The sequence below is a fragment of the Scomber scombrus genome, chromosome 6 (assembly GCF_963691925.1).
Source record: "Scomber scombrus chromosome 6, fScoSco1.1, whole genome shotgun sequence".
NCBI classification, from domain to species: Eukaryota; Metazoa; Chordata; class Actinopteri; order Scombriformes; family Scombridae; genus Scomber; species Scomber scombrus.
This window is the reverse complement of record NC_084975.1, coordinates 25,275,293-25,301,556: the sequence shown is the minus strand read 5'-3', so window position 1 is coordinate 25,301,556 and position 26,264 is coordinate 25,275,293. Positions and strand designations below refer to the sequence as shown.

The window sequence follows — 26,264 nt, the reverse complement described above, 5'->3', positions numbered from 1 at the left end:
TGTGTGTGTGTGTGTGTGTGTGTGTGTGTGTGTTTGTGTGTGTCTGCGTGAGTGTTTTTGTTGTTGTTTCCACCTTTACTTGTTGACTCTCTTCAGTTAATGAAATAGTGCACTGATGTAGCATTGTAGCACTCTTATAACATTGTGAGGATGGACAGTTTAACAAAAAGAATCAAAATTGATGCAACAGACCTAGCAATAACATCCTTGTAGCAGCCGATAATGACAGATAATGTAATAACAGCTGATAACGTAATAATTTTGCCCTGTTTTTTAATGTAATATGCCAATTACGTAAGAAAATTCCTGAACCAGTAATGTGATAACTTTTTGCCAAAAACATAGTACGATGGAAGTGTGAAAGTTTATATCCAATAAATCAAACTTAGATAAAGTGATATTAGTATATTATTACGTTATTGGCTCCAGTTATTATATTTGTAAAGGATTTTTTTTAACAGGCCAATAACGTAATAAACAGCCAATAACGTAATAACTTATTACGTATTTGACACGACCTGGCTCAAAGGCTGTATCAAAAAGGAGGAAGCACACAGTTTTAAAAGGTACAAAAGAAATATTTAATTTATTACAATAATCAAAAGCTGAACTGAATGTGCAACAAAAGAATAACTGTGGGGTGTGGCAGTCAGTTGTCAGTGGTTTAGTGATGTAGTAAATGGTAAATGTGCTGCAAGGGTGTTGTATGATGCCAAACATAAGAACAAAAGAGTAACGCCAACAGAACCAAGATGCGCTGCTGTCCTCAGGGAGCGAGAGAGTAAATGAGAAAGAGACAGGGCTTTAATCACCACCCAACAGGACACTGGCCGGGTGTACTGAGTTGCACTAATCAGAGCCCCGTCCTCTAATCAGCTCAGGATCTGAGGAGAGAGAGACAGAGAGAGAGAGAGAGACAATGGAGTGCCCAGCACAGGCCCTAAAAGACATAATAATGCCAGTAACGTAACTTATGACGTTATTGGTTCAGGAATTGTATCACGTTATTGCTTATCAGCTTATTACATTAAAAAAACATGCAAACTTATTACGTTATCAGCTGTTATTACGTTATAGGTGGCTACAATCCTTTTTTGTACTAGATATTCTTCTTTCTTGTAAAAACCTAGTGCCTACATTACCCACAATCAACAGGTCAGTCAGCGATTCGAATGTGTTCTTCAAGCTGACAGCTTCAAGTAGACATAAGGAGTGGGATGAGTTCTGATAACCTCACTTCTTTTTTTTGTTTTTCTCTTCATTTTCAAACTTGTACTCTTCACAAACAGCTTCATAAAACCTTTTCACACATGCAGATTTCCCAAGACCTATAAACAGACTTTGATGTGTAAAATTTGTGGAGTTTGACTTTTAAAGCCTGTTAATTGATCAATGTTGAGCAGTTTCCATGACCAAAGATAACACTGACAAACTTACTGTACTTCTGTAGCACATAGGAACAGCACAGAGATCTGAATAGCACTCCATGACATGATTGAAATGTGGCTGAGTGCATTAGTATAAATATTTACTCTTTAAACCATTAACGGAATTACCGAGAGGATTCCACTTATTAAAGCAGTCACTTGAATGCTATTTGTACTTGTGTGTATCTATGTGTGCATTTGTGTTTTAATGTGTCAGTGAGTTCACTTGCATATTATTATATACACTTCTTCATATGTGTGTGCGTCTGTGTTGTTCAGGAGTGCCGTGATCATGACCCACACGCTGACCGGCTTCATGGAGCTGATGGATCACGGGATAGTTTCTTGGGAAAACCTGTCGTCAGTCTTCATCGAGAAGGTAGTTGAGCCGCTTCTCCCTGACAAGCCTGTTTTGTTTTGTCACATTTTGTTCTCTCCAGCGATAACTGCACTTCCTTTCTTCCTCCTTGTCCTTTCAGATCGCCAGCTTTGTCAACGCCAAGGCGACCGACGCGTCTATTCAGCAGGTGTCCTTGGACATTCTGGAGAGCATGGTTCAGAGCAGCCACAGCCTTTTCCTGCAAGTCAAACAGGGGGTCACCATGGAGAGGCTTATCGCTCACCTCCAGGTGTAAGTAATCTTAACAAAACACAGATTTTGACTCTTAAAGGCCAATCATACATTTGTTGAATACTTAAAGCATCTGCAGATACATTTACTTGATGGATGAATAATCTTTTTGTATTCAAAGTAGTCATTTGTATCTTTATGTTACATTTTAACCCTTACATATACGTTAACATTTTAACCTTTACATATACCTGTTCATATTCCGACTCATAATTAGTCTCTGCACCAATTCACATTCATGGGAAAAAAACGATTTTATGGTCCAGGAGAACATTTTATAGAATATGATGAATACAACATGTTTGAGTGCTGATATTTGAATATTTTTAATAAACACGGGTCAATTTTGTACATTTGCATATATAAAAATGTGTATCAGCTGCACAAAAATAAAAAGATGCATTTTATTTCCATTTTTGTATACTGTGGGTCACATTTAGGGAGAGGTCCAGCTAAAAGAAATGTTGAACAGCATGTAAGGGTTAAATCAACACTGCATTCGATTTTTCTGCAAATCTGCTGTATTTATGTGTTGCACAAAGAGAGCAAACACCAAAAACTGTCCAGAGTTTCTCTCAGTGGCAAACTGAAAGAAGAGCACAATTCTAAAAATAAAATCACTCAGAAAATGTTGATCTGCTCTTCACTGAAGGGAAAAAGAAAACAAACTCTCACTCCCTGTTGAGGCGATGGGGTGAGGGGTGATTATTGGCAGCATTGTGTCTTCAACAGGAAGTTCTTTGTAATATGTAAAACACTAGTGCTGACAATACCACTAATATAAAACAGATGGTACCATTTGTTTACCATTAATCACATTGAAGTTTCACAGTCAGTCACCATGCACTGGTAATCAGAAGCTTTAAAATAAGAACACCTTTTAATCTCAACCTGTTGCCCTTTCTGTGGAACATCAGATGGTGTTTCAGGTGTTTTTTTTTGTCTCACACTCTAACTTCTTTCAGGACGAATCAGCAAATCCAGACTAAAGCAATGGCCCTACTTATGGCACTACTACAGACAGCCGGAGACTCGGACAGACAGGTGCTGCTGCAGTTTGTTTCTTACTTTCAGACTTTGTTCTTCTTCTCTTTATAGCTGTTCAAACTCACGAGCACAGTTCCTCAATGTCTGCTTCTCCAGACGCTGCTATCTGCACTGTGCACACTTTTAACTCGGCTGATGTTTTTCATTTTCAGTCATCTTAACTCTTTACAACGAGACAGGCTTAGATTGGTATGCAGTCAACTCTCAGTGATTGCAGCAGCCAGACCATTATGGTACACATGAGTCAGAATCCTGCAGGCACTACTTCTTATAGACCCAGCTATCTCACTCTGTCTGGTGTTACATACTCCCCCCTACATCTCATACTGCTTGTAGACAGTTGAGGCTTTCTCTCTCTCTCTCTGTTCTGTTCCTGCTCCTCTCTCATTGTACAGAAACAGTTCCTTCATTCAGCCCTCTGTCTCCTTTCTCTCAGGCTCTCTTTGTTACACACACTCACACACACACACTTCCTCACTTTTATAGTAGGTCAACAAATCCACCCTTTCTTATCAGCAAATCAGTCTTGACCAAAATGAGGTTGGGTTAGAGACGCATGTACCAGCAAGTGATGATTTCGTCACAGAGGCCAAAGTCTCTCACCAACACTTTTCCAGCCCACTAATCTGTTAATGATCCTATATCGCCACCCCATGTCAGAAATGTGTCATTACGTCCTAGTAACTCTCAGTGTCTCTCTTCTCTTTGCCAGGATATGTTTGCGTTCCTGAATAAGAAGAATCTCCGGCAGTACATTTATAAAGTAAATTTCCTTCTTATTTAACATAGTTTTCTTTATCTCAGCGGCCATATTATGAAAGAATACCTCACTGAGGTGCAGTTGTTGTGAATGTGAGTAAACACTCTTGGCTCTTTGTTGCAGAACATCATCCATAGTTCTGGTTCAGTCCAGGATGAGATGGCCCACTACCTCTATGTCCTACAGTCACTTACCTTGAATCACCTGGAGCCTCGAATGCGGACGCCTCTGGACTGCTACAGCCAGGTAAGCTATGACACCAATAAGAACATTTGTATAACTTTGTTATCTGTTACACCCACAGATAGATTTGAAGAATTTAAATGATTAGGTTTCAAAATGCTGTGCACATCTCCTTATGAAATACTGTGCTCTGTACTGTTAACTTTAAAATTGTTAAAGATCCCCTCTGGACATGTAAAATATTAACAAAAAATTGTGTCTGATAAGTTTAATCCACAACAAAAGTCCCATTACCTTGTTGAAATCCTTAAAAAGACATCTCATTTTTCATTGACTTCTGGACACACGATGTCTCCTACTTCACTGTGACATTCATTCTCAGTGTTTGTGCTCTGGAGGCACACTCTTGAGTCATTTATATACTGAGGACCATGATTAGCTTCAAACTAGTGATGTCACAAATCCTGCTCATAGGTTCACACTTTAAATTCATGTTTAATATGAGCACAGAGAGGTTTTCCTTCTTCAGCAGAAAAATGTGAACAGTCTCCTAGTGTCAAATACATACAACACAGTGAAGCTTAAACATTCAAGTGAAATAACTAGAGGAAAACTAGACTGGAGTATCACTGATTAATGATGGAAAATCCAGAACTGTAGCACCTTGAAAATTTAAACTACTCCAAGTCAAAAGACAAAGAGGTAACTTCACACTTAGTGGAAATGATCAGGCACCGTTTTCCTTTATACTACCAAGCTACATACAGGACTCTTAACAACAGTTTAGCTACAGTCTTGAACTACAATCTTAGGTCATTTTAATGGTAAAACTGTAAAATAATAGCAAATAATTTGTTTATTTTATAAACAGTGAAGGTTAGATTCAACAACAGTTTTAAGACCACTCAACATCCACTTCCCTAGTAAACAACCAGATTTTCATCTTCTTCCTCCTCCTATCACTCCAGGAGCAGAGAGACATCCTTCACGGTTTGCGGCAGGCAGCGTTTGAGACAGAAAGTGAGAACAGTCTGAGCCACGAGAGGCGACGCTCTCTCTGCGCCAAAGAGTTCAAGAAACTGGGCTTCTCTGTAAGTGTCTGCTGTCAGAACTTATTCTTTAATATTTGTTTTTTAACTCCCATTATATTATTCCTAATGATAAAAGTCATATTGGTTTTTGATCATGTCTTTACAGAACAATAGTAACCCCGGTCAGGACTTGGTGCGAACGCCACCTGGTCTTTTAGCTTTGGACACCATGTGTTATTTCGCCACACGTTATCCTGATGCCTACAGCAGGGTGAGTGTGATATATCTTGTGTTTATTCAGTTATTCAAAGAGTTCAGGGTTTAAACTGATATTTCTGTGCCACTGATATGTATGTATTCTTTTTTTCTGACTTTCTGTATCCAGTATTGGAAACAATGATCTGTCCATAAATAATAAGTTTGATAACTGGTTTAATTATTAACATTACAAATATGATGTAATCGTTGGACTAAAATTGAGAAATGTTTCTTTTTGTGTGTGTGTGTGTCTTTGTTAACACTATGACAACATATGTGTTCCCCCCTCTCAGTTTGTCCTGGAGAACAGCAGTAGAGAAGACAAACACGAGTGTCCGTTTGCCAGAAGCAGCATCCAGCTCACGCTCATCCTGTGTGAAATCCTTCGTATCGGAGAGCCCCGTAAGTAGACCATCAACCTGCTATTGTCACAGCCTTGTGTTGCAACTGTCTTTAAAACTGATTTTTTTTTTTAATTTTTAATTTACCATCCCATTCTCTGTCAACAGCCTCAGAGACGGGGTCTGATTACCACCCCATCTTCTTTAGTCAGGATCGGCTGATGGACGAACTCTTCTGTGTCTGTATTCAGCTGCTAAACAAGACCTGGAAGGAGATGAGAGCGACACAGGAGGACTTTGACAAGGTACAATAGCCTAGCCTAGCCTTGCATAATACAGCATAGCACGGCTTGCTTCACCAGTCAGTCCTGGACACCATAAAACTATTTTGTCATCATGAAGATTTTGAGAATGAAGCATTGCCTCAAACTCATCCCGCTTTCTTTTTACAGTAGGGATTAAACTAGTAATAAGTATGAGGTAGGATGACCACAGATTTAAAATATACACCCCAAGGTTGTATTTTGTGGCTCCAGCAACACCTTACACACATCATGTGTTCATATGTCAGGAGGAGTCTTCCTGCTGCTGTCATATTCCTGCACTGTCTGCACACATTGTTGGGACTTTCCTTCCAGTAGTGGATTTTACTTGCCCAGGGTGGCATCTTATCAGAGCGCACACACCAAAAGAAAAAAAAAAGATGTTTTTTTTGGGCTTTTCTATCATTTATTTGCACATCACGTATTCTTTTTCTAAAGTCACTGAGGTTGAAACAAGTAACGAACCTGCTTTGACAATGTCAGGAGTAGAAAAGTATGTATATTTGTGTTCAAATGTAGGGAGTAAAAGTAAAAAGTTGTCAGAAAAATAAATACTCAAGTAAAGTACAGATACCTGGAACATCTACTTAAGTACAGTAATGAACTACAAATACTTTGTTACTTCCCACATCTGCATTCAGGTAAATATCATTTCTCCTCAAAGGACCCAGCAGGAAGAATACTGTGTTCAATGGTAGATGATTTAATTTGCTTTAAAACAAGCCTTGTTTCCTAAGGATACTGAAAGTGATAATAGTGGAAATATTATTGTTTGTGCCTTTTAAGATCATACAGTCTCAGGCAGATTACAGACTCTGCTACACTGTAGACTGTCAATGTCTCAGGGTCACATTGACAGTCATGGTGTTAATGGATCTTTTCATGTTTTAAAATAGTAAAAATGAATAAACTAACAAAATGTATTGTAAGGGCAAACTCCTCCAAATAAGTAATAATAATAATTGTATTTATATAGCACCTTATAAAAACTAAGTTACAGGGTGCTTTAGAATTAAGACACATAATATGAGTACAGATCCAAAAAAGATATAAACAAAATAAAATAATTTAAATAGTTATAGTAAGATAAGATAAAAACGAGTCTTGAGAAGATATTTAAAGAGAATACTGAGTTTGCCTGCCTGAGATCTCCAGGCAGGGAGTTCCACAAATCAGGGGCTAAACAGTGAAGGCCTGGTCACCAATTAGAAACAAGACCTGTTCAGACCCAGATAGATCAGCTCAAATTAGTTTTTAACACTATTTTATGGTGGATTTGTGTAAGTTTGTGCCTTGCTGATAGGTCCATTTTTATGCTAATCACCCCCAACCTGCCCCCACAGAGAGGTCGAGCATGCCTTTAAGGACACACAGTCACCTTACAACCACAGTGTAGTATTTGTACCATGGTAATAGGTTGAGCCAAGCCTTTAGCAGCAGGGTCTTGTCTGGGAGAAATATTGAGCATCGAGGCGTCTTGAAAGAGAGAGGGGCAGAGCTTTTGTCCTGATTCACATTTCAACATCACACACAACCGTCCGTCATCGACAAAGTGCTCTCCTGACGGCAATAAAAACTCTGTGACCTTTTGACCTGTCAGGAGCGGGGCCAGTGTCCCGAGCGCCAGGCAAGCAGACCGGCTTTTGTTTTTGCCCACGGCCCCCTACCCAGGGTGCTTTGGGGCAAAGACAAAGGGGCATTAGGTGGACAAAGAGAAGCGTGGTGGGGCAGCAGAAACAAGAGGGAGAAGGAAACAAGGAAAAACAAAGCGCCCAGGGCATCAGCAGTAATTACACAACAACAGAGGGGAACGTAAAACCTCTGGAAACAATATGAGAGGGCCGGACTGCAGGGAGCAGAGCGGTTCAGAAACTAAAGAAAAAAAGAGGTGCTAGTGGTGTTGATATCTCAAATTTAGGTTTTCATTACTTGGAGAATAAATTAGAAGTTTTTGTGCTGTTGCTTCTGCGTGTGAGTGACTCTTTCTCTCAAAGCTCCATCCAATCAGCCGTGCAACTATACCGTCAGTTTTGATCGCCGAATATTTACAAGCTGCTGTTGACGAACTCACATGAACGTGTTTGCGTAGATTGTCTAGATCTATACACCCCCCTCTTGGAGCTCACACACACGCAGACACACCAATATAGCATTAGTGCACATGCTGCAGGGTTTTAGGGAACGGAGACAGCTGCCAGTCATCGCTCCTATTGGCCAGTGCAGGGAAATGACAGAGGGGCTGGAGAGCAGCGGTGTGTGGTGGGGGGGGTGCATGTGTGTGAGAGTATCAGGGTGTCTGTTTACAAAACAGCCACAGGCCTGCACCCTCTCCTGTCATGTAGGTGATCTCCGTCTCTCTCCCTCCGTCACTTTCCCCCGTCTCATTTCTCTGAGTCGTGACAACGGGCGGAATTCAGATTTGGGATTGAAACATTTGTCGAAGTAGTTGTCACTAAAGGAGGAAAGATGGAGGTAAGATTGTTACTTTTTGTTTACACTGTTTCTTGGTTTAAATGTGTATGAAGTAGTTTGTTTATTGTGCAGCTGATATCAGTGATTTATGTGAATGTGTCAGGTTTTAATCCATACTCAAAGGAGGTTAAAAGTAGATGATAGACATAATTAAAGACATGAGAGTTAAAATGACATAACAGTTAAAATGACATAACAGTTAGTGTGGATTGGCGGTCTCAGGCTTGTGTCCTTTGAAAGCTGCTGGACACTGAGGTTATTTTGGCTCAGGGGGGCTTCAGCAAAGCATCACAATGTGAAACTTTAGCCACTCGTTTTGTGTCTTTAACATGTTCACACAATATAGAATGACGGTCTGGATTTCACCGCTGCAAGATGGATAGACGTAAACGGTTCAGTCCCATTAAAAAAAACTGTCACTGTCATATATAAATCACCAATCGGCAAATATTTCATCGTAGCACACAATCACTTGTATAAATAGAGTATAACTGTGTGGCAAGAGGTCTCTAAAATGGACGGAGCTGTACTGACTGGTTCAAATTACACTTTAGTCACTGATTGTTAACAATCAGTCAAATTGGGTGTGAACAGGAATTATCTAGGTCAGCATAGCCGCTTGTGTGGGTCAGAGAGGCGAGAGCAGGACAAATAGTGCTGGAGTCGGCTCGGCCTTGTAGCACTATAGATTTTTTTATAGAGATTTTCCACTATTTACAGCTGAGGCGCTTATACTGAAAGGAGATATAGATTTTGCACACAGTTGGACCAACTGCCCCTGAGCTTACTTGCTCTCAGGGAGACACACACACACACACACACACACCCGTCCCTCTGTGTGAGCCTCAAATTAACAAGTCATGCAGAAAACACACACAAACTATCTCACCAGTGTAGCAAACGCTGAGTCATGGCAACAGTAGCGAAATGTGGAGGGATTTGTTTACTTTTTTAAATTTGTATTTATTTTTTAAATTAAACATTGTTTCCATTTTTTGCATCAGCTTTATTAGGGGTTAACATCCTGTTGTAAAGATAGACACCTTAATTGTTCAATAAAATAACCGCCCAGCCTAACCATCATTGATTGTGCTCCATGGTCGGTGTGAGGGTGTTGGTTGGATGTTGCGGTTAATTGGGTTAATATAGAGTGCACTCATCATTGACTGACCCCCGTGGGTAAGAAAGGAGGGGAGGGAGGTATGGACGGTGGGAAGCACAGGGGAGTTGCCTCTTGAACTTAGCTGTTAATAGAAGTAGGCGGGAAAATGTATGAATGGATGGGAGCTAACGGGTGTGGTTTAGAAGGAGCAGTGAATGAAACAGTGGAGGAGAGGTCAATGTACGGGACATGTGCTGGATTAGTAAACCACCAGAGCTTCTTCATGAGGATTTTTGAAGAATAAAGGTGATCAACCAAATGGTATCCATATAAACCACTAAATACCAGCTGTTTTCTGTAGTTCTGTCATTTTATTTCATATCAGATAAATTCAGAAATGTTTTTGCTCAACAACATTACGCTCTTCTGAGACTGGAAGTTTATTCTCGACCTTGGGAACAGTGCGTACGATCAAGTGACCTTTAAATAATCTCTCATCATCATTTGCTGATGAAGACTGAGGTGTGGTTGAAAGCTCAGAAAAGAAAGCCAGAAAGAGGAGCTTTGAGTTGAGATTATTTTGTCAAACACTCTGCAGACGTGTGTGCATCATTCTCTATTACATGGTTTTAATTAAATGTGATGTACAATAAAATGGCCAGCAAAAATACATTTAAAAGTGGGAGGGGGAAATGAAAGTTGAGTTTTATTTTTATTCAATAAATGCATTGCTTGACAATCCAATTAAACAATGGATATGAATTATTTAGGTATATAAAAATATAATAACTATATATTAAAAAAGTAAAGAGCTTAAGGAAAAAGATCTGGTTTAAATCAGATGTCTAAACTTCCTTGTGTGAATTTATGCATACTTGAATTCTGCTGTCAACTTCTGATGGTGTGTTTGTTATGAGTGGAGGACTGTCCCATCACCTCTTACACGACAGTTCTGTTTTTGAAGGGACAGTCATAACCTCAGGCAGCTCTGAAACAAGGGGAAGTGGACAAATACAACACATTAAACTAAACATTACTTCCCAACACAGGTTTCTTATTCTCCTTACAGTATATAACCTCTCTCTCCCCAGGTGATGCAGGTCGTGAGGGAGCAGATCACCAGGACGTTGTCCAGTAAGCCGACCTCCCTGGAGCTATTCAAAAACAAAGTCAATGCTTTGAACTACAGCGAGATCCTCAAACTGCGGCAGACAGAACGGCTGCACCAGGAGGAGACTCTTGCTCCACCCGTACTGTGAGTTAGCTGGATGTTTACAGACTCATACATATGTAAAGTCTCATACTGAGTCCTCAGGGTCACATTGTCTATATGAAGCATGACAAGGAAGTTCATATCACTGAGAGGAATGATTCTTCAGTAGAGAAAAAAAATGTAAACTGCTCTTGTGGGAACAATAACATAATGTCTAAAGCAAATAAGAGCTGGAGACTAGTTAAAGTGGATGTTTGTGCAACGCAGAACTGATCAGACTTGATGATTGATGTACGCAGGATTCAGAGATTAGAGATGTTTCCATCCATTTCAGTTTCCTGCAGCAGCTACTTTGGCACCTCAGTCCAAGAGGGAAAAAAAGAATTAAAGCTGCAGGCAGCGATGAACAGGCCCTTGCTCCCCCACCCTGACGCCCATTCCCACAAATGCTAAAATATAAACATTTTCACAGGGTCTGGCAAGTGTGCAAATTTGTTTTACTTTTCAAGCACATTTAGACTGTGAAAAAAATGTTTTGGGGGGAAAGGACTAATAATAAAGAATTCCTTCAGATCCAATAGGGCCTTCACACTGTTTAGTGCTCGGACCCTAATCAGCCGGTTATGAGTTGAGATTCTTGTCATTTAAGTTGATTTTCAAAACGTGGAAGAAGTGAAGCAACAAAGTGTCTGTAGCAGAACCTAAACAGCTGCTGTATTGACAACTCAAGATAGTTTCCACCCGTATGCAACCAGCTGATAGGTCAGCAGCCGTGCCGCTGTTTATCATGTCACTGTTTGTCATTAAACACTGAGTGTAACAGTGTGTTAGAGGGTCAACCACACAGGTTGGATTTAGTCTTGGCCAGCAGTGTGTGGTCCGATCCCTTTTGTTTGCCTTTACTTTAAAACCCCGTCCACAATCAACAAATGGTAAAAAAACAATATGATGAAGCATTTTGTTTTTATTGTGCTTCTTTCCAGTGAGCTCAAAGAGCGCCTAAAGCCAGAGCTGCTCGAGTTGATCCGCCAGCAAAGACTCAACAGGCTGTGTCAGGGAACCATGTTCAGGAAGATAAGCAGCCGACGCAGACAGGGTGAGATGCAAATGCACACAAACACATACACACACACACACCCTATGAAGACAGTAAACTTGGCCTTTTATGGCTAACTTTGGTGTGTGATTGGCTGCTTTATTTTTCAGATAAACTGTGGTACTGCCGCTTGTCGCCCAATCACAAAATGCTTCACTACGGCGACTTGGAGGAAGACATGGACAATCCACCAATTGAAACATTGCAGGAAAAGAGTGAGTTAAAGCTGGGCGGGGGAACTGGAAAATATATTGTGTGTGTGTGTGTGTGTGTGTGTGTGTGTGTGTGTAGATGTGGCCCCTGCTACAGTACTAATGCAGGATAAGAGAGGACTGATGTTTAAAGCCAAAAATCTTTATTTTAATGCTGGTATGTTATGTAATAAATGATGATATATTTTACTCAAATTAACTTAATCTTCTCTGTTCTTCCTCATTTGTTAGTTCCAATAGCAGATATTAAAGGCTTGCTGACGGGTAAAGACTGTCCTCACATGAAGGAGAACAAAGGCAAACAGAACAAGGTCAGCAGCGCTCCTCATCTGCTCAGACTATGGTCACGTTCAACTTCCTGTCACAGATGGGAAGTTTCATTGTGTTTATATGTGTGCGTGTCTCTCTGCTATAGGAAGTGTTGGATCTGGCATTTAGCATCACGTACGATGTAGAGGAATACAGCCTGAACTTCATCGCCCCCTCTAGAACTGACGTGAGTCCTGCTGTGGATTCTGCATGACATTTCCTAATGTTGCTGTAGATTTATTGAAAAAGAGTATTGTTTTTTATGGACTCTGTTTTTTCTGACTTCTTTTCTGCATACATGATAATACGCTGTGTAGAAATGAGATATTCACTCACTGCTGGAAAAACATAGTTAGATATTTTAAGACCCCCACACCAGGAAAAATATGAGAATAAAAGTTTGATGTGTTGGAAACTGTGTGTATCAACAGAGTCAAACCACTCCCATATATTCTGGGAATGCCCTAAACCGAGTTCATATTGGAAGGATATCCAAAAAAAGACTAATTCTGCCATATTTGGGAAAAAATGTATTGAATTTATAACCCTAGTGCGAACACACTTTGTGTAACTCCAACTCTTCAAACTCATTTCCCTCTATTGTGGAGAAAAATGTAGAAATGAAAGCTCCCTTTCAGCTCATGAGGACTGTGGCTTACAGATTATTTTCCTTTACATATGTAGATAAATGTAAAAAAGAAAACAACTGGAAAAGAGTGCTATGAAAGATGTAGACACTACACTGAAATGATATCTTTTCCAAATAAAAATATAATCACACACACAAAAAAGAGATATTGACTGGTTAACTCTCTCTATCTCTCTCTCAGTTCTGCCTGTGGACGGACGGACTGAGCGTCCTCCTTGGTCGGGAGATGAGCAGCGAATCCATGCGCAGCGAGCTAGAGATCCTCCTCTCTATGGAGATTAAGCTCCGCCTCCTGGATCTGGAGAACGTCCCCATCCCCGACAGTGCGCCGGTCGTCCCCAAACCACCGAGCAACTACAACTTCTGCTACGACTTCAGCCAGACTGAGCAGTAGAGTGTGTGCATATGCTGCAGTGCACCTACGACGTGTGTGTGTGTGTGTGTGTGTGTGTGTGTGTGTGTGTGTGTGTGTGTGTGTGTGTGTGTGTGTGTGTGTGTGTGTGTGTGTGTGTGTGTGTGTGTGTGTGTGTGTGTGTGTGTGTGTGTGTGTGTAAATATATATGTGTGTGTGTGTGTGGATGTCTGAAATAAAAGGATTGTGTGGTGAGAGCTTACCTGTGCATCCATGCACTTATTACTTTAACACAGATTCCTAACATAACATGGCAACAGATTCTTCCTCTACTGATCTTCTACACCCAGTGAAACATGGAACAGGATAAAACGTGGAAAGCGACTTTGTCTCTTGAGCCACAGCAGTAGTTTTGGATGTGAACTCCTATAAAATAACGATAGACTATACTAATGCTGAAGATTATCACTCGTCATCTGGGACTTCTGTTCTTAATCAGCTGATGCTCAGATCTCCTTCTTTCCATTCATTACTCCTCCTCCACCTCTGTGCTGTTCTTCATTCGTCTGGAAACTTCAAGTATTTAGTTTTTCCAAGTGTTTGTTGTTACTGGAGCTGTGTTTATCTGCTACAGTACAGCCGACCCACTCAAGTGATGGTACTTTAAATTTGTTTTGTAATCATTTTATATATCTAAATCTATGTATGATACATGGAATATTCCTGTGTGCACAGCGGCTTATTACTGCTTGAAGCCACAGATGCTCTGATTTGTCTCAGAAGGCTGGCTCTGCTCATTTCTTGTCTTCTGCCACTCTCTTGTATTCGCTTTAAAAAAAAAAAAAAAGGGCATTAACCAGAACACTGCTTTCTCAATTCAACTTGAGCTGTAGCTTTTAAAAGCCCTCTTTTGGGGTAAGATGTGGTACATGTTAGAATAATTTCCAATATCTGAAAAGAGACTCAATAGGTACTTTGTACAGATCCCAGTGGTTCAGTAATGATTACTGTGGGGGCAGAGATGTTCTCAAACATCTGTGTCTTTTATCATGTTAATGCAGATTTGCATTAGGTACCAAACTGACTTTTTATTTTCTTTAAGGTTTAAATAATAATATTCAATTGCACCATTGCCACAATCAAGTTTGAAGAGAAAAACTACCAGCAATAATCACTCTAAATCTATATGACAAGCAATCGGTGATGTTTAGGTTTGACTGAACAGACTTGAATCAAATCCTGGTCCAATAATGAAATGATCCATATTATACAGGGTACGTATAAATTATAATGTGATGGAGACTACCTGCTCTTTCTCACCAGGATTCAGTGGCCAAACTTGAAGCAGCTACTCAAGAACTGACAGGTCTACAGTATATCATGAAATGTGTTTGAAGGTTCTGTGCCTGTTTTTGTCATCGGGTTATTTCATTTCAATCAAGATTGTCCTCTGCAGTGCATTCCTGACACACTGTGATAATATTCACTCTGAATCGTACGCTTTGGGTGTCTTGACATGAATAAACAGTTTGATTCATACTGAAGAAATACAAGGATGTGTCTTTTACTCAGCAGAATGTAGTCAGACTTTGGTTTATTTATAAAATCAACACATTTTATACTTGATTCTTCATTAAACCCTTTCTTCACCATCTATAATCTGTCCTCTCTGTCATCATACGGTGTTAGAACAGTACAGAATTATTTAACAGTGTACATACAGAATAAAGGGATACTGTTGCTGTAATTAGGCTACAGTGCATGGCAATGATGACAAAAAGGAGGGAGGGATGGTCTTTAAGGTAACGCCTAGTGAGTGACTATAGTATGTACTATTCAAATAGGCTTCAATTTTGCAGTAATAAAGCAAATATGCACAAATTGTAATTAAAAAAGGTTGTTACATGATCTGTATGTTAATAGTGGTCTGTTACTTCCTTTTAATCAATATTTCCTTTTTCATTTTAAGCTTGAGATTCTCAATTTGACTACATGCTTATCATGTCTACTGACAATGATGGCAATTTTTAATTCAGGCAGAAAGGTGCAGTCTGCAGAATTTATTGCCATCTAGCAGAACAGACTTGGCAGAAATGGTATGGTACATAAGTATGTTTTCATCTGTGTATAATCACCTTATAATAAGAATAATGTTTTGTTTAACGTTAAAATACCAAACACCAGCTCTACAGACATCTACAGTCTATTACACACTTGGCAGGGAAGGGAGATGTATTCAGTTTGGTTGCAATCTGCAACCTCACCACTAGATGCCACTAAATCCTACACACTGCACCTTTAAATAATTAAAATTGAAAAAAATTACAGAATACGAAAAGCAATCTTTGCGAACCAAATTCTCGAACCCTTCACCTTAAGTAAGGACTTTATCTTTGTCTAAAAGCTGCTCTCGTTTCACTTCATTTCCCATTTTTACTTTCAATTTAGCAGCACAGATCTGTCATTGTTAAAAAACATATTTCTCCCATGTTGTTGTTAAAAGCAAGAAATAATCTGGAGAAAATCTAAGTCGGAGCTATATGGAAGAAAACGAGAGAAAAAGCTTTTTAAGTGACAAACACACAGTTAAATTTTGCTCAAATTAAGATATATAATGGGAATGTTAGCAAGTGGAATTTAGTCTGCAGGGTTTTTTTTTTACCAATAGAGCCACTTTGGTTAGCTAAAGGGACAGTTTGTTCTGTCCTTTGGTTTTCTCAGATCCTGCTAGCCTTTTAACTACAGATAAAATTATCTTGCTACAATGAGACAATTTATAGAACCAACAAAATCTCCTTTAGGCAACGTACTTCCTAGAAACAAATGTAGGAAAAAAACAGCAGACATTCTCATTATGAGATTCAGTGAGAATATTTCCTTTCAACTGGCAGTTTCTACGTTTCTCATTTGCACGGATAGTTCTACACAGGCACAAACCTTTTAAATGCCCTGGTTATACTAAATCTGTACCTTCAGTGGTGATACACCATATAAACCCAACTTAATTAGTCCAAACTTTTTCTCCTTGTCTCAACAGTTAATGATCTTTGAAGATAGTTAGATTCCTCTTGCGTCTGATTGTTTGAATCCAACAGTGAACACGTTTCTGATTCTACCGTCGGACAACAATAGGATGAAAATGTACAGATGCATGCAGATGTTAATCCAAATCAGGCTCATCCAAGAGTTTGTAGTATAACCCAACACAGAAGAGGTGATTCTTACAGTGTATACCGACAGCTTTTCTACATTTCATTCAATTCTTGGGCAAATTGCTGAAATGTGCAAAGGCCTGACTCACAGCTTGGGCTTTGGTCCAGCAGTCATCAAGGATATTCAGTCAGTCAGTCAGAGTGTAAGAGTAAGATCCATCCCACCTATGTATTTGTAGTGGACATTTTCTAAAAAGGGTAGCTGTGACTGAAGGAGGTCCACGGTTGTAACAGAGATGTTTTTGCACTTTGAGATGTCGAGTGTTCTCAGCCGCTTACAGTGTTGAACCAGGAGGAGCAGGGATCTGTCAGGTTCAAAGGTCAACAACTTAGAAAATGCATCTTTCAACTTGGGCCACAGACAGACTTATAGACTTGGACAGCTGACTAAACCCGGTGCTGTGTGCCACTCACCTGTCAGTGATGTTGTTACAACAGGAGAGGTAGAGATGCTGCAGTCTGTGAAGGTACGGCGCAGCCTGTGCCACTCCGTGGTCGCTGATTTGTGGGCAGTGGCTGAGTGCCAGACTGGTGAGGCTGCGGCAGTGCCAGGCTATCGACAACAAGCTGGCATCAGTGATCTCTGGCAGCATGGAGAGAGACAGGCGTTGGAGGTCTGGGTAGCGCACCACCTGGGAAAAGAAAGGAACAATATAAACTCATAATTTCATATTTTGAAACTCTGACATCTTGAACAACCTCTCCTCTGTCTCCCACCTGTACGATGCTGCTGTCAGTGAGTTTGCAGCAGGCAGTGAGGTCCAGCTCCTGCAGCCTGTTGAGGGCTAACAGTGAAGCTCCCGCCTGCTGTTTAAATTGCTCCAGGTCATCCTGAGTCACCAGCTTGGGCCGATCCTCAAAAGGCAAACGAGGAGGCTTGAAGAAGCCCATGTTGCCAAAGGTCCGGGTGAACCTGGGACCCTTGTCTCCCTGTAAAATTGGTTGAGTATTATAACAGCTATGACACCCTTTACTAAAAGCACAAAAGTTATTCTCTTCTTTCCTTACCCTCTCATCAGGTTCACACTTGGTCGTTTCCACCATCCCCAGCAGACCCCAGTCTGTGACTTCTTTACACCAGCCCAGTCGCAGAACTACCAGCCCCTGCAGGTAGGTGGTGATAGCACGGACAGACACATCAGTCACATTGACGCACAAGGTCAGGTCCAGCTCACGGAGAGTATTCCCGAGAAGCTTGGTGAGAGAGAACACGGCAGCGTCCTGAAGAGAGAGGGGGGAGAAACAAGGTTGTGGTTGTTTTTACATTTAAACAAATAAATACACAAACACAAACTGACCACACAGTAGGTGCTGACTGACCCTGATGTAAGTGCAGTTTTTGAGGTTGAGCGTCTCCAGCCGGGCTTTGGCGGTGTTGGATCCCGTCAAGCCTTTCACTATCTCTGCTCCGCTGACGTGCAGACACTCGGACAGATCCAGACTCCTCAAGGAAGACACAGACATTAAGTCAGCGAGGCCTGTGGACGACATGAAACCATCATTATGAAGTAGATAACACTCTCACATCACTCTCACAGGAGGCTGGGGTATTGATCTGCATGGACCTACTCATAAATACACTGCTCCACAGCGCCACTAGTGGTCAAAAACTCAAGAGGGTGCCTTTAAAATATCACATGCAGGTTGCTATAACTTTTACTAAGCAAATTCACGCTCCCCAGCAGGTTCCCCTTTTTCTATTTTGGACATAAGCTTTTCTCAGCTTTGCACACAATCCAGCAGCATATTAATGCTCAGCAAATTTCGAGATCGTATAAACTATCATACATTAAAGACTGTGTAAAGTGAATTCAGACATTTTCTTCTAAACACATTAAATAGGTCATAAATGTATTTCTAAAAAAGGTGTAAAAAGCATTTCAACTATTTAGATTTGAATTGTGGAGCTAGGCTTCACCAACTGTATTTCAAGATTTCTGTGTCTGGATTTAATGGGCGGGTCTGAGCCCGGCGATTACGTCACCGGTGACCAATAGCACGTTACACACCGGAGCATAAACCCGCCCCTGCTGCTGTAGAGGTATAAATACATTCAGCGCACACTTCTACAACTACTACTACAGTCTACAGTTAGCCAGTTAGCTGAGTTAGCCCCCGAGCTAACCGCCGAGTTAGCCACCGAGCTAGCCGCCGAGTTATCAGCTGAGTTAGCCGCTGAGCTAGCAGCTGAGTTAGCAGCAGAAAGCTCTCAGGCCTAGCGTCCATGTTTCTGTTAGAGGTGGTGACTTTGATTGACAGGTGACACGTGGTAGGAGGCGGGGTTTCAGCGAACTCGGCGGCCACTCCCACAGCGTTTGGGAAAAGAGAAATAGGTAGACTTTTACACAACTTTGAAGCCTAATTTCATATATTTGGCGATTTTGTTAATCATTCAAATTTTGCAGGGTGGTTAACAACACATTTTTCTGTGGTATGTCAAACTCTTTATTATTTATTATCACTTTACACAGACTTTAAGCATTATGTTGTGTAATGACTATTGTGCATTGCATGGTCTGTTATCAAGGGTGTAAACTTGTTTTATTGTATTTTATAAATTAATATTGATACCTATGATACGCCCAAACACAAAAATGCACTTTGGTCACCTTTTTCAGTGATCCTCCAGTCACGAGACAAAGAGAGGTGCGTCAGTGACTTCAGGCCTTGTGCTATGGCCACTACAGCCCTGGCTGTTAGCTCAGTACAGGCACTGATGTCCAGTCTCTGGAGGCACGGCTGGTGCTTCACCAGAACCTCCACTGAGTAGTCAGTCAGCTCCTTACAGCCGTGCAGACACAGTTCCTCTAAGACCAAACCCTGAACCTGCGACACAGAGAATATCAAGAGACGTGCCTTAAAACTTAACCAGTGTAAAAGTATCTTGTTTGAGGTTTCCTGACCTGGACAATAGTGCGTAGTGACTCAGGGGTGATAGAGGTTCTGCTGAGGTCCAGAGCAACCAGGGTGGATTTCTGCTCCGTTAACAGCTTCCGCAAATTCCTAAGTGACAGTAAAGCAGACGAGTCCTCCACGGCACCCACCGGGCACCCTCGGTACGGGTCAAACTCGAAAGCGATGTGGCAACCTGCCAGCGAGAGACGTTTGAGGCGCGGGGTGCAGCCGGTGAGCCGGTTGAAGGTGAGGTCAGAGAGGTAGCGCAGGTCAGACAGGTCCAGCTCCTCCAGACCAGACAAAGCTGAACTGACCTGGAACAAGAGCATGGAATGTGACTAAAAACTGATCATTACTACAGCTGGAAAAACAATAAATCTGTGTTAACGTGATTATAAAAATATATTGGGGGGGGGGGGGGGGGGGGAATAAGTATGAAAGGTAATGTGTATGATCTATCTATCTATATGTCATTCTATTCCCCATCAGGGTGATTTTTCTATCCAAATGTCATTGCCATATAAACTACAGTCCCTTCATCCCCCGGTGTTATAAACTGGAATTCAAATTGATTTATTGGGCTTTTTGCTTTTTGATTAACACAACATACACATGAAGCACTTTGAAGGTGCAAAAATACATTTCTTGTGACGCAGACATCTATTGATTGATTAGACAAGTATTTTCTCCCCTCCACCACCAGCTTTGCAAATCTGGCCTGATTTACTAAAGGTTTATGTGTGTAAAAACGTGTGCAAACTTGACATCACCTGCAAAAAAATGTGCACTGAGGTTTGCGTCTTTCAACTGTGCAAGGTAGTACGCGCTGTACATTTAGTACGTTTGCCATAATGAATATGTAATATGGGGCGTTTCAACCCCAGTGTGCAAAATACAGGGAGGAGAAAATGCACATATGTTATTTAGCACACGCATTGTGATTTACCAAACCTGAAGGTAATTTTGCTGATGGTAACTGCGTCTATAAATACTATGTTTGAAAAGGAGTATTAACCGGCTGCTCACAGATCACTGCTGTTACTCTAGTGAGGAGGACACAGAGGTACAATAACACAATACACAGAGAATGGGTTTTTTCCACCTCTGTTCATATTTTTGGAGTGGAATATTTTTGGTTTTACTAAAAGCATTGACTTTGTCACAAATACTCTCCCATATAGCATTTTTTCTGGTAATATTTTTTTTATAACTTAATATATTTGTTAACTTCTTCCACTAGAACCTCTAATTCTATGGGATCAGGTTTCATTTTGCGCTTGTGGGCTTTCTGCTCATCCAAACTCTCGATTAAGACACAAAACCCTCATTTAAACACTGCTGTATTTCTGTATGTCTGCACCTGTTATTCTTAGTAGATCACCTGCAAAACACACGCTAACCGAACGTGCAATTTAGTAAATCGGATCCTACGAGTTTTGCAACTGTTAGTTTTTAGCTCAGTTATTTTAGATGCTGCTTTGGCTCAATTGTTTTTTGCATTTGCAGTGTCTCCATGGCCAGAAATGATGGCTTTATCTGAGTTTTACTGTTTTATTGTTCATTTATTGTTTTGCTGTTAACGTATCTCAAGTGTCCAAACAACATATTAACTACAAGGTTATGATAGAAGAACAGACATCAGGGCGGTAAAGAAATATTGATGGGAGAGTACAGTGTGGTCTTATTGAAACAATGACGTCAGCTGTCAGACTGTGTAATACCTGCTGTCTGTGCTCCTCTCTGGAGAGGAAAGCTCCGGACATGAAGAGGCTGTCCAGACCTCTGAGGTCCAGCTTGCGGAGTGACGTGAGGCGAGGGAGGAGGGCCAGCAGAGAAGCCTCTGTTATACTGCTACCAGGCAGGGCCAAGCTCTCCAGCTTAGAGCCCACACACAGACCCACCTGAAAAGGAGAGGGACAAAAATAGAACAGAATAGAATGCCTTTATTGTCATTGCATTGTTAAAAAAAAAAAAGATAGAACAAAATTGGAGTGCTACTCCAGTAAGGTGCTGCCAGTTAAAAAAGAACACATCCTCCACACATTCACTCAAACATATTCCACACAATAACAAATATAATAAATAAAAACAATAAATAAATGTCACAGTTTTCAAAAAAAGTGCTGTGAGAAATTGCAAGTTCAGAATAAAAGAAAATATCATCAAAATGTTGGAAGACAGGCAGAAACAAGAAATGATGAAACAGATGGGCAATAAGCAAATATGGAAACGAGAGGGGAAAGAGTTGCTGTGTCATTCACTTGCTGCAATCTTCTTGTCATAAAAATGGACTGTGGTTGATTTCATCACCCAATTTCCCTCAAATTATCCAACAGTGACACACTAATTCTACATAAACACTGCTAGATTAGACTGTCTTTATCTTTCTGGGCAGCAATTGACATTTTACAGCTTGGTAGAGGACTGAATCAATGCTTTCATGTTCACATGTACAAACTATCAAAGTAACTCCTGCAGCTGCTTTGGACTTTGAACTGCAGCATGTCAAATTTTCACCATACTTCACTGTGGTCAGTATGACGGGAAATTAAAATAATAAGACCATGCAAACACTCAGAACAAAGTAGGCTATGTTTTTAAAAAATATCTTTGAAAGTGTCGTGTTCCTGGCTTCTATCACAACGTTAGCCTTCCAGGAGGACAGACGGTTCAGGAGGCCTTCATAAGCCCTAGAGGTGTGTGTGTGTGGGGGGGTTCCTTTTCCAGCCACAAAGAAGCATGTGATCATTTGAAGTGAAAACACAACACTAATTAAAATCAGAGTAACTGGGTCTTCAGATGACAGCAGCAATATGCTTTATGACAAAAACAACAGTTCTGAGTATGAAGGGTAATCCAGGGTGTGAGGGAGCTTCACATTTTCTTCAGTATAATGAGGAAAAGTTCAGCCCTAATACTTTTCAGTTTGAAGGTTGGACAGTTGGAGAAATTGAAAAGAATATCTATCTCCTTTAAAGGGCCATGCTGTCAAAATACTACTCTGACTTTATCTTATGTAAAGCACTAACCCATAATTCAGCAGTGACATGTTTTTGAACAGTGTGACGCACCTCCAGTAGCAGAGATCTGGACATGCTGAATCCATCCAGCTGACTGATAATCAGACTGCAGCGAGACTTTCTGCCCAGACCTCTGACCAGCTCCAGAGACCAGGCTGAAGCCGGGAAGCTATATGTGACATTCCTCTGCACAAAAAACGAGAAGAAAGAAAGGTTAACTATTCAAATCCATCACTTCAGCTGTCTGAAGTATTTATTATGCAGGCATCCACCTCTCTGGAGCAAATTACCTGAAAGCGAAGGTCCTGGCTAGCATGGTACCAGCTGCGGCAGACGAGTGAGGCTTCCTTTCTGTCTGAGGTGTGAAGGAAGGTCAGGATGTACACTATGATCTGCAGGAAGAGGTGGAAACACAGCAAGATATTACATGAATGTTTATTGATCCTGGAGGGGAAGAAGTCCATTTCAGGGTTACCTCACAGCATTTTATGAACTCAAATGACAGCACAGTGGACTGAGGTAGCTGCTTTTGCGTTTGGGTCAGTGGCAAATAAGGGTTGGCGAGATGAGTAATTAAAATATATATATATTTTAAATAGTTTTAAAAGCAGCATCAGGTTTGTTCAAATTTACATTTTGTATTTTTGTTGGTTTCATGTCATTTGTCATATACTTTTTTTTAACCAAAAGTAAGACTGAATACTCCCGAAAATATCAAATGGTGTAACCACAAAAGAATGATAAAGATTCAATATTTTATCCACCTACAATGTATCTGAGTGCACTTATAAAAATAATTACTTCATTTTAAAACATCAAATGAAAAGAACATTTTACATTGTCAATATTGAGCAGGACATATCCTAAAAACAGCCATTTTGTTCTATTCATTTTGACAAATGATGTAAAATTTGTTACAAAACTGTTGCTTTGCAAAAGTGGATTATATTTATTCCACATGTTAGTTCACATTTATTTTCCTGTGTATAATCAGTTTTTTGTGAAAAAATACTGGTTACACCAATTTGACACTGGGTTACACTGACCCGTTTGCAATAGTGTAAATTGAACACTTTTGGGTTTTGCGCTATTGGTCTGACGAAACAAGACTTTAGGCTGTGGAAAACTACAACAGGCTTTCTTCAACATTATCTGACATTTAACAGTCTATAGCCTACTATTAATTGATTGATAGACATAGCCAGCAGGTTCATCGATAAGGAAAATAATCATCATTTCCTACACTAGAAAAACAGATCAGATGACCCAAACTCAGATGACAGTGAACAGTCAAGTCATCCCATATGACTTGCAGCTACCATACAATGTGTGTGTGTGTGTGTGTGACTGCATGAATATGAAGCAGCCTGTTTGTGTAAACCAGATGGAAGACTCAATGTTTTCTTCACTTACCTCCAGAGGCAGCTCAAGTGTTTCTACAGAGTCTTCCCCATCGCTGTCTTCCATTGCAGCGTATCATGTAGTTACATCATACAGGACTGAAGACCATCACCAGTGATTTAACGAGCCAATATATAGACGCCCTGTCGAACAAACAAGCCTTAACGTTTAACAGAAGCTAGCAGCTAGTCATTGATGATAAGGCGTTCACTCGTCCATAAAATAAGTCATTTCTGATGAGTGGAGGCCAGTGAAGAGCCATGTTGCCCGCTGTCATCTCACTAAGCTACTTTACACGGTGGTGCCATCAGCTTGTACATTTCCGTCGACTTCAGTTTGGTCAGCTGGCCGAAGGGAAAACACTCTGACGTCACGGGCGGAGAATTGTGGGAAATGAAGTCTTCCATTTTACTGGATTTTCCAACCGCACAGTTAGTTGGAACACTTTGACCTAAATAAACTGGAACATGATTGTATTTTCAGTCAGTGTTTCTTCCGCTGAAGCATGGATTTATGTTATGTATGATTGGACGTTTTTGGAGTGCAAAAATTGTACAATTCCCCAACTGAGAAACGTTGGCCTACTCTGTAGAAAAGGGGAACTGTGGTCAGCTGGTTAACCAGTTACATTTACCACATTATATCTATCAGAACAGATTCACAGTAGGCTACATTGACTGCAAACCCACTGCATCCTGTTTATGTGCTGTCTTGGTTTCAGTTTTACTCATTGCAGTTGTACTAATCCAACCTGTTTTGTCAAGGTGTCCGACCCTGTTAGTAAGACATAAAAGTCAGGCTGAAAACAGTTGTTTATTTAAAGAAAATGCACAAAAGACATGGCTAAGTGATCAAATTGAGTTTATGGGTATTATTATACACATACATTTGTTAAGAGTCCATTCATCTATCATCTCACACACATACACACACACACACAGGAGAAATAACATTGGAATTCCTTTCTACAGATTGTCTGGCAGTTTAGTTAGCTGGTTAAAAAGCCCATCTTCTGTGGCTTTTAAAAGTATTAAATCATTAAAGCATTTATACATAAAAGACTGTTCACACATCATTACTGAGTCATAAACATTTACAGCACAAATTTAACATTTAGCATTTTTACATGTCATTACACCGTAAGCAGTACTGGGAGTTTACATAACTGAGAAGATGAAAATGTATTCAATCTAAATTTCAAAAAACAAATGTATTTACATTATAGTACAAAACAAATAAAAGAAAACATGAAGATAACTATATTTTTTGTACTTGCAAAATGTATAAAGCAATGGTAGTCAACATATTCATGACTACATTTTTAAGTTTAGTGATAAGTGATATATTGATTGCTTCGAGATGACATACAGTATATACGTGTAAAATGCAGAGTTGAGGTAATAAAAAGCTAAATGATGCTCAAGCTTGCTATGCTTAAAGTTATAAAGGTCAAAGATGGACTAAAAATATATATCAGATGACCTAACATATTTGTAACATACGTTATGATGACAACATGGATGACAATGCTGTTTATAGTCATGTATAACCTTAAATGCTGCTTTACTAGGTCAGTACAGTTTTTTAAACAAACTTGTAGAAGCATTAGCAGTGCGAGCTACTCACGCCAACACAAACACAGAAGTAAATGACAAAAAAAGTAAGGCAAACTGTATTTTCAAGTTTACAAAAAAAATCTGTAAACATTGAGTATTCAACAACAGCAAAAACATAGACAAAGACAAGACGTTCAATTGTGTAGAAATGACTCATCTGAGTTAACTGTTATGGCTTAGCTACGCCATCCCATACCAAGTCTTCATCACACAGTAAGCTACGCTGAATTCATATTAAAACAGACTTTAAACTCAGTGTAGACACAATGTGTTTAAATCCTGAAGAGGTAACCAGGTGAGAAATGGCTTTCTCCTACATTAGTTGAGCTAATAATGACATTCATAAAGATGTGTTGAGGTTAAAAGGAGAATGAAAAGCAGTGGGAGAATGTAATCATGACCTCTGTGCTTTATTGTAGTCATGCTTGAAAAACTAGGAGATAACATGGACGTAGTAGTTGTAGTTTATGACATGGCTCTTCCTGCAAAAGTGTATGTTATGTAAATCATATTTGACATAAAAGTGATAAAAGATGACTTCCTGCAGCTTTCAGAGTTTACCAGTAAATTGCAACTACACAGCATACTGTACATAGTGAGCTATAAGGATATAATATGCAAAATGGGTCCGAATATAATACAGTACTACTTTGATAGCTAGTAATTACTGTAAGCTGCACACCTTCACTACTTTAGGAGATCAGGCTAAAAACA

The 26,264-nt window shown here is 40.1% G+C and overlaps 2 protein-coding genes across 3 annotated transcripts in view; one reads left to right on the top strand and one right to left on the bottom strand.

The window, feature by feature from the left end:
* Nucleotides 1-14,948, top strand: part of elmo3 (engulfment and cell motility 3) — a 25,799-nt gene extending 10,851 nt beyond the window's left edge. For both annotated transcript variants that reach the window (XM_062420334.1, XM_062420332.1), the window contains exons 7-21: nucleotides 1,707-1,806; nucleotides 1,907-2,058; nucleotides 3,024-3,102; nucleotides 3,818-3,868; nucleotides 3,989-4,111; nucleotides 5,017-5,139; nucleotides 5,246-5,350; nucleotides 5,631-5,739; nucleotides 5,847-5,983; nucleotides 10,667-10,830; nucleotides 11,772-11,884; nucleotides 11,995-12,099; nucleotides 12,328-12,407; nucleotides 12,512-12,592; nucleotides 13,236-14,948. In XM_062420334.1, the coding sequence (XP_062276318.1) occupies nucleotides 1,707-1,806; nucleotides 1,907-2,058; nucleotides 3,024-3,102; nucleotides 3,818-3,868; nucleotides 3,989-4,111; nucleotides 5,017-5,139; nucleotides 5,246-5,350; nucleotides 5,631-5,739; nucleotides 5,847-5,983; nucleotides 10,667-10,830; nucleotides 11,772-11,884; nucleotides 11,995-12,099; nucleotides 12,328-12,407; nucleotides 12,512-12,592; nucleotides 13,236-13,448 (1,735 nt within the window). In that variant the 3' untranslated portion in view covers nucleotides 13,449-14,948. The remainder of the gene's footprint in view (nucleotides 1-1,706; nucleotides 1,807-1,906; nucleotides 2,059-3,023; nucleotides 3,103-3,817; nucleotides 3,869-3,988; nucleotides 4,112-5,016; nucleotides 5,140-5,245; nucleotides 5,351-5,630; nucleotides 5,740-5,846; nucleotides 5,984-10,666; nucleotides 10,831-11,771; nucleotides 11,885-11,994; nucleotides 12,100-12,327; nucleotides 12,408-12,511; nucleotides 12,593-13,235) is intronic.
* Nucleotides 14,949-14,994: 46 nt separating this feature from the next.
* Nucleotides 14,995-24,247, bottom strand: fbxl9 (F-box and leucine rich repeat protein). The gene is made up of 11 exons (XM_062420335.1): nucleotides 23,947-24,247; nucleotides 22,824-22,925; nucleotides 22,585-22,719; nucleotides 21,235-21,414; nucleotides 19,522-19,827; nucleotides 19,228-19,444; nucleotides 17,939-18,096; nucleotides 17,627-17,839; nucleotides 17,336-17,548; nucleotides 17,033-17,250; nucleotides 14,995-16,923 (listed from the first exon to the last, which is right to left on the bottom strand). Exons 1-11 carry the CDS (start codon nucleotides 23,998-24,000, stop codon nucleotides 16,755-16,757), a joined length of 1,965 nt encoding a protein of 654 aa, XP_062276319.1. The 5' UTR covers nucleotides 24,001-24,247; the 3' UTR covers nucleotides 14,995-16,754.
* Nucleotides 24,248-26,264: the final 2,017 nt, after the last annotated feature.

Bases quoted from the DNA above. Each gene is read 5' to 3' on its own strand.
- fbxl9 (XM_062420335.1), bottom strand. From the start codon at position 24,000: ATGGAAGACAGCGATGGGGAAGACTCTGTAGAAACACTTGAGCTGCCT. The intron at 22,926-23,946 runs GTAAGTGAAGAA...CTCTTCCTGCAG, and splicing joins CACTTGAGCTGCCTCTGGAG to ATCATAGTGTACATCCTGAC. The intron at 16,924-17,032 runs GTGAGTGGCACA...TGAACCTGACAG, and splicing joins TGTAACAACATCACTGACAG to ATCCCTGCTCCTCCTGGTTC.